Source organism: Tachysurus vachellii, chromosome 4, assembly GCF_030014155.1.
Source record: "Tachysurus vachellii isolate PV-2020 chromosome 4, HZAU_Pvac_v1, whole genome shotgun sequence".
NCBI lineage: Eukaryota > Metazoa > Chordata > Actinopteri > Siluriformes > Bagridae > Tachysurus > Tachysurus vachellii.
In genome coordinates, this window is record NC_083463.1 from 33,049,523 (window position 1) to 33,060,639 (window position 11,117).

General features: G+C 42.4%; 1 protein-coding gene across 2 annotated transcripts in view; it reads right to left on the reverse strand.

Moving 5' to 3' along the window:
* Positions 1-4,056: 4,056 nt before the first annotated feature.
* plppr2b (phospholipid phosphatase related 2b) overlaps positions 4,057-11,117 on the reverse strand; it is an 8,674-nt gene continuing 1,613 nt past the window's right edge. Inside the window, exons 3-8 of one of the 2 annotated variants that reach the window (XM_060869128.1) lie at positions 9,938-10,126; positions 9,410-9,530; positions 9,037-9,287; positions 8,006-8,182; positions 7,748-7,878; positions 4,057-5,709 (exon numbers count right to left, since the gene is read on the reverse strand). In XM_060869128.1, the coding sequence (XP_060725111.1) occupies positions 5,601-5,709; positions 7,748-7,878; positions 8,006-8,182; positions 9,037-9,287; positions 9,410-9,530; positions 9,938-10,126 (978 nt within the window). In that variant the 3' untranslated portion in view covers positions 4,057-5,600. Of the gene's footprint in view, positions 5,710-7,731; positions 7,879-8,005; positions 8,183-9,036; positions 9,288-9,409; positions 9,531-9,937; positions 10,127-11,117 lie in introns of both variants that reach the window. The other variant, XM_060869129.1, reaches the window with a different exon arrangement.

The window sequence follows — 11,117 nt, forward strand, 5'->3', positions numbered from 1 at the left end:
ACACACTTGTTTATACACTTTACACTGCCTGTAAACTAACGAGCGTTATCCGGATCATTTTGCAGTGACGTCAGCTAATTAGCATAAACCTTTATGTACGTACTGCTTCTACAAATACACACACACACAAGATCCACTGCAGTGACAAATCTACACACAACCTGCACAAACGTGATTATGAGAAGAATTTACACTTCGTGAACATAAACACACAAAAACACTAACATCTCTGTGCATGTGCAGAAACAGCAAAACTGAGCGCGTGCACTAATTAAGTTCAGGTGCTCGCGCGCAGGTACAAGGTGAGTGGTGTTTTTATGATAACGTGTTTAACACGTTACACACTGCAACTTACACGTTACACACTGCAACTTACACGTTACACACTGCAACTTACACGTTACACACTGCAACTTACACGTTACACACTGCAACTTACACGTTACACACTGCAACTTACACGTTACACACTGCAACTTACACGTTACACACTGCAACTTACACGTTACAAAATGACAGCTTGAGATTTTACCATAAAGTTCTAAAAAAAACTGCTCTAAGTAAACAATTCTGCAGTGAAGTGTGTGTGTTAAACTCACCTCAGAGTGTGTGTGTGTTAAACTCACCTCAGAGTGTGTGTGTGTGTGTGTGTGTGTGTGTGTGTTAAACTCACCTCAGAGAGTGTGTGTGTGTGTGTGTGTGTGTGTGTGTGTGTGTGTGTTAAACTCACCTCAGTGTGTGTGAAACTACTCTTCTATCCAAAGTGCGCTTGTGATGAAGAGATGAGTTTAAACACAAGTCCACAGCTTCCCTTTAATTCTTCTTCCTTACCTGCAGTTCCTCTTCCCCACCTCACGATTGATGGGCGGGACTTAATAACATCCAACCACGCCCACTCATAAACTCCACTGGTGTCCGACTATAGATCAAGTAATCTGATTGGCTGTTGGATTTAACGCGTCAATAGCCACAGATTTGTTTTAAACCGTTATACGGTGTTTAATTTACATGTAAATACATTTGTAAAAAAAAAATATGAAATAATTGCATACTTCAAAAAAGCATTTCAGTGAATTTTACATATTTCTGGAAAAAATTTAGTAAACTTCACATTGTTCAGTGTCAATTTACTTCAATCAAATTCATCTAAAAACTAAGGCCTGTGTGTGTGTGGTGTATGTGTGTGTGCGTATGTGGGTGTGTGTGTATGTGGGTGTGTGTGTGTATGTGGGTGTGTGTGTGTATGTGTGTGTGTGTATGTGGGTGTGTGTGTGTGGGTGTGTGTGTGTGTGTGTGCGCATGTGTGTGTGGGATGTGGGAGCTCAGTGGTTCGACTACTGATCAGAAGGTCACTGGTTCAAATCCCAGGTCCACCAAGTTGCTACTGCAGGGCCCCCGATCAAGGCCCTTAATCCTTAATTGCTCAGGTGAATAAACTGGAATAAAAAAATGTAAGTCACTTACATTTGGATAAGAGTCTGCTGTAAATTTGTAGAGTTTATCTAAAATATTATCTGTCTATATTTTCAAATTTGTATTAAAAAAAGTCTTCTTGGGATTTTGCAATCACTGATTACTATCAGCTCAGATGGAATAAAGAGGCTGTGTGTGTGTGTCTGTGTGTGTGTGTCTGTGTGTGTGTGTGTGTGTGAGAGGAATGCAGTGATATGTCTGTACCTGTAGTCATGTGGTGATTTTCCACACTGTTGTTGTTTCACTGATTCGACGCAATCTTTTTTATTAGGTTCCTCAATACAAACTGATGGTTGCAATAATTTTATTTCAATAAAACTTTAATATTATAAAAGTGGTGTAAATCTTTAGGTTATGTTCAGTAGCTTATACTCTATATGATGTGATCTAATGTTAGATCAGTCAGGAGGACTTTATTCATCATTACAGGGCACTCAGGATCACGGCTCATCGATCGTTCGAGTGACAGCTGATTATATACAGTAATATTAATGAAATATTAAAATGGGACAATTAAAGGAATTACTGATTGTTATAAAGGAAAAACTAAAGCTGTATCAGTGGATCACCTACTGAATCATTTTCCTGTATCTGATTCACTGCTGAATGGATTCATATGACCTAACATGAAATTGCCAACTACCTAATAGAACATAAATAATACCCTAATGGAGCAGTTTATAAAAATTTAAGATGTTTAATTTAATTATAATAACCATGTAAGTGAAAAAAGCTTTACTGCACTACACATCTGCAGTGCAGAGAACATTACACACTGTTACCTGAATTAAAATAAACAGCTGACTATAAAATAAAACAAAATAAAATAATATAAAATAAAATAACATGGACTAACTAATATGGCATCATTTCAGCATTAGGTTATTAAATGATCTAATACACAAATAGAATATTTACAGAATTGAAGCCTTATTTAAACACATATTATTACAGCTCACTGGGTCAAAGGTCATCTCATCTCTTTATAGTGAGGTGTAAGTGTTGGAGGATGAAAGAAAACCATGTACTCTCATGTACATTTTCCCTTACAAGGTAAAATCCCAAAGGAAAAGGAGCGATGGGGTGAGGGGGGCAGGTGCGATGGGGTGGAAGGGGGGCTCAGCGTCTCTGGAGGTGTCGGGTTTCTCTGTGTCTAGGATAAAAGCGCCATAAAATGCCAGAGGCGAGTCAACACATGATCACACACCTGAGTCTCACTGACAGAGAGAACAGAGCTGTGTTACAATCCTGTCTACAACATTTACACTTCCCCATGTTCACTTATCCCTTCATCCATGTCATCTGTCTCTGTGCTGATGAGCCCCTTTAACCTAATCATTTATATTAATGTGTATGATTGGAGGTTTTTTCTGTAGAAGCCTTGCTAATCTTATAAAGTGTTAATGATGAAGACTGGGGAACAAAAAACAACAAAACATGAGGTGAGTTGAGCTGAAATGGCTTCTGATGAAATGAAGTTCCTGGTGTGTGTGTGTGAAGGTGTGGTGTGTGTGTGAAGTGGTGGGTTATGTGTGAGGGCGTGGTCTCTGTGTAAGGGTGTGGTCTCTGTGTGAGGGGGTGGTTTATGTGTGAGGGTGTGGTTTATGTGTGAGGGTGTGGTCTCTGTGTGAGGGTGTGGTCTCTGTGTGAGGGGGTGGTTTATGTGTGAGGGTGTGGTTTATGTGTGAGGGTGTGGTTTATGTGTGAGGGTGTGGTCTCTGTGTGAGGGTGTGGATTATGTGTGAGGGAGTGGTCTCTGTGTGAAAGGGTGGTTTACGAGTGAGGGTGTGGTCTCTGTGTGAGGGTGTAGTGTGTGTGTGAAACGGTGGTTTATGTGTGAGGGCGTGGTCTCTGTGTGAGGGGGTGGTCTCTGTGTGAGGATGTGGTCTCTGTGTGAGGGGGTGGTTTATGTGTGAGGGTGTGGTCTCTGTGTGAGGGGGTGGTTTATGTGTGAGGGTGTGGTTTATGTGTGAGGGTGTGGTTTATGTGTGAGGGTGTGGTCTCTGTGTGAGGGTGTGGTCTCTGTGTGAGGGGGTGGTTTATGTGTGAGGGTGTGGTTTATGTGTGAGGGTGTGGTTTATGTGTGAGGGTGTGGTCTCTGTGTGAGGGAGTGGTCTCTGTGTGAAAGGGTGGTTTACGAGTGAGGGTGTGGTCTCTGTGTGAGGGTGTAGTGTGTGTGTGAAACGGTGGTTTATGTGTGAGGGCGTGGTCTCTGTGTAAGGGTGTGGTCTCTGTGTAAGGGTGTGGTCTCTGTGTGAGGGGGTGGTCTCTGTGTGAGGATGTGGTCTCTGTGTAGTGATGTGGTCTCTGTGTAGTGATGTGGTCTCTGTGTGGGGGTGTGGTCTCTGTGTGAAAGGGTGGTTTACATGTGAGGGTGTGGTCTCTGTGTGAGGGTGTAGTGTGTGTGTGTGAAGCGGTGGTTTATGTGTGAGGGCGTGGTCTCTGTGTGAGGGTTTATAATTGCTATAAAATTGCCCAAATTTCCACACTGTGTATAAATTATTTATTTGTATATTCAACATTTACAAAATCATGACCTGTAACATGATGTTTATTACAGTTCCAATAAAGCACACACAGAATTATGTCACAAAAATATTTCACATTACAATATGTGACACCACAGTGGGAGAATAAAAATGAACAATATCGACATATTAAAATATCTCTAGGTACAATTAGTGACATGAAGGACCAACTTTACAGTCCATATAAAACTGCTCTGGGTTTCATTATATTCTGTATGCATTCTGTAGTCTATTTATTAAATATTAAATAAGGACAAAATGATAGTTACATTTTACAGATTTCAGCCTTTACATTAGTCTTTTACATTCTACATTATATTCTAGACATTCTAATTATTTATTATTATTTATTTGGCCTCTCACACGAACAGTACTGTTATGTTACACCAGATGATTATTAGAAATTTTCTCTTTATTACTTATTTAATTCTGCTTGGTGTTTTAGTTTTTTTTAAATCAGTTTTGTTTTTAGAATAAATAAAACAAAATAAAAAATTTTTTCCTCAACATTTTATTTTTACTTCATATATTTTTACATTTTACTTTAGTTTTAAATTAAGTAGTAATTACGTTTTTCTTAATTTACTATGATTTATTTCAGGTGATGACACAGAGTGTATTTTTAGCCCTGATATCTTTTTAGACATCACATTTTTCTTTTAATATCAAGAACACAAATGCACATGTCATGAAGTTCAGTATTAGTGATCTGATATAGTTTTGTATAAAATATATATATATATATTTCAGGTTTATTTAATATTTCTGCAGTTTATCAGCGAAAACAAGAAAGAAAACAATAAATTTTTATTCACTAAAAAAGTAAATATTTTTATATATGAATTCCTGATATTATTTTTTTAATGTAATTTCCATTTTTATATATTTCCTTTAGTTTATAAAAATGTTTTTTATTAGTCTTAATTTTACATTATAGATTGTTAAAATAAAGTGAATTTATTACTTGTGCTTTAATTAACTATAAAAGCTTTTTAACAACAGAGTTCACAAAAATGTGACAGAGTCATTGTTCGAGGATCAAAGGAACACTAAATGTTTACAAACTGGATTAAATGGAACAAAGAGAAAAAATATCTACAGTTATGTAACTGTGATTGGCAACAGCTACATTCTCTTGTCCACGTCCCCTTGTCCAATTTCTCTTGTCCAACCTCCTCAGTTGGGGTATGTGACGAAAAGAATTCCACTGTGCTGTACTGTATATGTGGCGATAATAAAGGCTTCTATGCCCCGTTCTATTCTATTCTATGCTTGTCCACTTCCTCTTGTCCACTTCCTCTTGTCCACTTCCTCTTGTCCACTTCCCCTTGGTTGAGTAAATCTTGTCACAAGATTTATGGCATGCAGCAGTTCAGTAGTTTATAAATGATACGTACACTTGATTGTATGATTTCAGTGTGAGGGTCCGTCTCTAATCTAGTACTCTGTAGTGAACTAGGCCACTTTAATGCACTAGTGTGTAAAACTCAGTGAGGGCACTAGTAATTGATTTTAAAGTGATGATATGCGTGAATATGATATGAGGAGGTGAGGACTGGGCAGAGCTTTGTACAGATAGAGTAATAGGTGGGTGGAGGTTTACACTGCACTGGTAAGGGGGCGACGGGATTGAACAAGAACATCAGGAGGGGCGGAGAGTAAATAACGCCGATCATCATGTGACACCTGAGAACGAAGTGCCTGAATCCTACACAGGCAGAGAGAGAGAGAGAGAGAGAGAGAGAGAGAGAGAGAGAGAGAGAGAGAGAGAGAGAGAGAGAGACAGACAGAGAGAGAGAGAGACAGTGAGAGAGAGAGAGAGAGAGAGACAGAGAGAGAGAGAGAGAGAGAGAGAGAGAGAGACAGAGAGAGACAGAGAGAGAGAGAGAGAGAGAGAGAGAGAGAGAGAGAGACAGAGAGAGAGAGAGACAGTGAGAGAGAGAGAGAGAGAGAGAGAGAGAGAGAGAGAGAGAGAGAGAGAGAGAGAGAGAGAGAGAGACAGTGAGAGAGAGAGAGACAGAGAGAGAGAGAGAGAGAGAGAGAGAGAGTGTGAGAGAGACAGAGAGACAGAGGGAGAGAGAGAGAGAGAGAGAGATGTTATAACATAAATAATTTATCTTACAATGATTATGTGACTATTATGTGACTATAAATTGGGCAAGAAGGGCGGGGCACCCCCACCATCACTACACCCACCCCCACCATCACTACACCCACCCCCACCATCACTACACTCACCCCCACTATCACTACACCCACCCCCACCATCACTACACCCACCCCCACCATCACTACACTCACCCCCACTATCACTACACCCACCCCCACCATCACTACACTCACCCCCACCATCACTACACCCACCCCCACCATCACTACACTCACCCCCACCATCACTACACTCACCCCCACCATCACTACACTCACCCCCACCATCACTACACCCACCCCCACCATCACTACACTCACCCCCACCATCACTACACAAAACCCCACCATCACTACACTCACCCCCACCATCACTACACTCACTCCCACCATCACTACACTCACCCCCACCATCACTACACCCACCCCCACCATCACTACACTCACCCCCACCATCACTACACACACCCCCACCATCACTACACCCACCCCCACCATCACTACACTCACCCCCACCATCACTACACCCACCCCCACCATCACTACACTCACCCCCACCATCACTACACCCACCCCCACCATCACTACACTCACCCCCACCATCACTACACTCACCCCCACCATCACTACACCCACCCCCACCATCACTACACTCACCCCCACTATCACTACACCCACCCCCACCATCACTACACCCACCCCCACCATCACTACACTCACCCCCACTATCACTACACACACCCCCACCAACACTACACACACCCCCACCAACACTACACCCACCCCCACCATCACTACACTCACCCCCACCATCACTACACTCACCCCCACCATCACTACACACACCCCCACCATCACTACACCCACCCCCACCATCACTACACTCACCCCCACTATCACTACACCCACCCCCACCATCACTACACCCACCCCCACCATCACTACACTCACCCCCACCATCACTACACCCACCCCCACCATCACTACACTCACCCCCACCATCACTACACCCACCCCCACCATCACTACACTCACCCCCACCATCACTACACTCACCCCCACCATCACTACACTCACCCCCACCATCACTACACCCACCCCCACCATCACTACACTCACCCCCACCATCACTACACCCACCCCCACCATCACTACACTCACCCCCACCATCACTACACTCACTCCCACCATCACTACACTCACCCCCACCATCACTACACCCACCCCCACCATCACTACACTCACCCCCACCATCACTACACTCACCCCCACCATCACTACACCCACCCCCACCATCACTACACTCACCCCCACCATCACTACACCCACCCCCACCATCACTACACTCACCCCCACCATCACTACACCCACCCCCACCATCACTACACTCACCCCCACCATCACTACACTCACCCCCACCATCACTACACCCACCCCCACCATCACTACACTCACCCCCACCATCACTACACCCACCCCCACCATCACTACACTCACCCCCACCATCACTACACTCACCCCCACATCACTACACTCACCCCTCTTGTTACACTTACCCCCACCACCACTACACCCCCCTTACCTGAAGGTCACTTAACTTTTCGAGTGGACTCTCTACACCAGGCATGGTGATAGGGGGCAGTTCAAATGGAGGTGGAGGTTGAGGGAGTGGGACAGGCAGAGGTGCAGGGGGCAACTTCTGTTGGAAATTATTAATCACACATGTAACCTGCAGAGAGAGAGAGAGAGAGAGAGAGAGAGAACATTAATGTGGTATATCCTTATATCTACCATTATGCTGAACTGTAGTTAATAGTTAAAACACTGCAGTAACTCCAGCTGAGCTGCTTCCTTACCAGAAACATAGCGATGGCGCCCCCTGTGATGAAACCTGCTAGAATATCAGACCAGTGGTTTCGGTACTCTGCCACTCTAACCACACCCACCATGACAGCCAATGAGATGACTCCGAGGCTTAGAATGGGTGTGGCTAACCGCGTACCTTTAGTCTTACACGCCAAAGTGATGTACATCTTTGAAAAAAATGTATACAGAGAGGAAAAAAACCTGAATACCACCTTGTGTAATCTTTCAACAAGGTCAGACAGTTACACAGTAATCACTACAGTATTCACTACAGTAATTACTACAGTATTCACTACAATATTCACTACAGTAATCACTACAGTTTTCACTACAGTAATCACTACAGTAATCACTACAGTATTCACTACAATATTCACTACAGTAATCACTACAGTATTCACTACAGTAATCACTACAGTATTCACTTACAGTAATCACTACAGTAATCACTACAGTATTCACTACAGTATTCACTTACAGTAATCACTACAGTATTCATTACAGTATTCACTTACAGTAATCACTACAGTATTCACTACAGTAATCACTACAGTATTCACTACAGTAATTACTACAGTATTCACTACAGTATTCACTACAGTAATCACTACAGTATTCACTACAGTAATCACTACAGTATTCACTACAGTAATCACTACAGTAATCACTACAGTATTCACTTACAGTAATCACTACAGTATTCACTACAGTAATCACTACAGTATTCACTACAGTAATCACTACAGTAATCACTACAGTATTCACTACAGTAATCACTACAGAATTCACTACAACTAATACAACTAAATCCTTTCCCTTCTTACAGGTGAACATATCCGTGATGTGGCGCTACACCCAGAGCAGTGACCACAGGTACAGGTATCCAGCTGCCGAGAGGCTCGAGTCTTATCATGTGTAATATTGGGCTATTTGTTTAACCTTAAGTTGGGTTTCTCTAGAAGGTGTTGTAGGTGTGTATTGTTACAGTATGTGTAGTGGTGCATTGTGGGTAATGTCTCACAGCGGTGTACACGGCACAGTAGGTGCTCAGGGCGGCGTCTTTAGAGGGGAAAGATTTGCGGGCAGATGTGATGATGGAGGGATTCCCACGACACGCCCTTTTCTCACTGATGTACTGAAGCGGAGAGCGGCAGCCCAGCGCTGTGTAGTTCGGACGGCACACAGACAGGAAGTGAGGCGTCTGACTTCCTGTCACCACCTGTCCTGCGTTTGCAAAGATGGTGGTGACAAAGAGGCCAAAGGAGTAAATGCCTGAATGGATGGAAGAGAAGGTGGGAGGGAGGGATAGCAGGAGGGAGTACACAGTACACACCAATCACAAGGACTGAAAATCCATCTCATGAATATGTAAAGCAGCACGTGTTTTTTTTTACCCAGGAATCGGACGATGCGGCGCAGCATGGGGCTGAAAAAACAGCAGTCTGCAGTGACAATGGTTTTCTCCTGTGGACACTCGGGCTTTGAGAAAAATGCTGCACACTCACCGATCAGGATCTACAGGAGGAAACATACATTCAACAGGAGCTCCATCCTAAATAACACAAGCTGAATGTAGCTCAATGTGAGAATTTATATAGCAAGTTCATCTCTTTGAACATTAAACTGCAGGATATATTCATAGTAAGACAATAAATAAGTGATCAAATTCTCTTTACTAATGATCATCTTAGAGCGAGTGTGCACACACACACACACACACACACACACACACACACAGAGTTGTGTACTGAGTGGGTAAATCAGTGGGTCTAATCGTAATAATGTCTTAAATTTATCATAAAGCTGCTGGTAGGAAGAAAACACACATGTAACACATTACTGTATATTTAAATACTAATAAAATGATAGAATTCTTTCATATTTAGTTGCACGCTAATAGAAATATATAAAGTTGGTCTTACAGTGATGGTGGGAATGGCAGTGACAAGTGAGTAGACGAGCGCAGGAGGAGCTCGACTGGACTCTTCAGGACCGAGGTACGGGCGAGAGAATGTCCGATCGAAGCAGAAGAAACCACGCAGATGGACAGGAAATGTGTCTGTGTACTCAAAATAATACGCCAACAACACCACAGCCGACATGATGACCAACTGCACACACACACACACAGAATCACACACAGAATCACAGAGAAAGATAGAGGGATAAAATAGAAAGGGTGATGTAGAACAAGAGTGTAATAAAACTTGTAATAACCTCGCAATAACAGAAAAAAGACAGAGAGAGAGAGAGAGAGAGAGAGAGAGAGAGAGAGAGACAGATAGAGGACAGAGAGATATATGACCTCTACCTGCTCGTAGTGACCTGCTTTTCTTTTAATAGTTTTACATACTGATTTTTTCCCAGAATGAAAGAAAAAACGGAATGAAAAATGTATTTCTGGGTTTAAGTTTAGGTGTTTTTTTGATGGATAGACAAGTGGATAAATGAGGAGATGGACAGATTCCTCAGGGGCTTCAGTGGGTTTTGGTTCTTGAAAGAACTTTGTTTACACCGATACATAAGTGTATAAACACTTTCAGGTTGAGGTTATGTAAACACACACACACACACACACACACACACACTGTTGTAAAGACAGAGTACAGGGGAACATCAGCATTCACAGGAAACATTCTGTGTCTCACTGTCCTGTAGGACAGGAGCTGTGTGTAGGTTCTTGTGATCCTGTTCTCCTGAGAGCTGCTGATGGCGGCATGCTGAGAGGAGACACTGTGGAACATCTGCTTGACAATTTAGTTATTATTCTATTTTTATGTTTAATTGATGCCTGGATTTTTAAAGATGACAATAATCAGAGTAAATGTGAGGAATATGATAATGAGATGAGTTTACAGTGGAGTCGTGCTGCCCTCTGCTGGTTCATCATCAAACTGTAAATGCAGACAGTGAGAAACTTTTATAGACCAGTTTATTTCAAGTAAACCATCTTTACACCACAGAGCTGCTGAGTTCTGGTCTCTGATTGGTGGTCAAGTGTTGATTTATTCTCCCTAACAGTAATAAACGGTTGTATAACGACAAGCTGAGGTTTCTGTCTTATTGTCTTGAAGAGAAAGAATTAATGATGTTTTTTTTAAT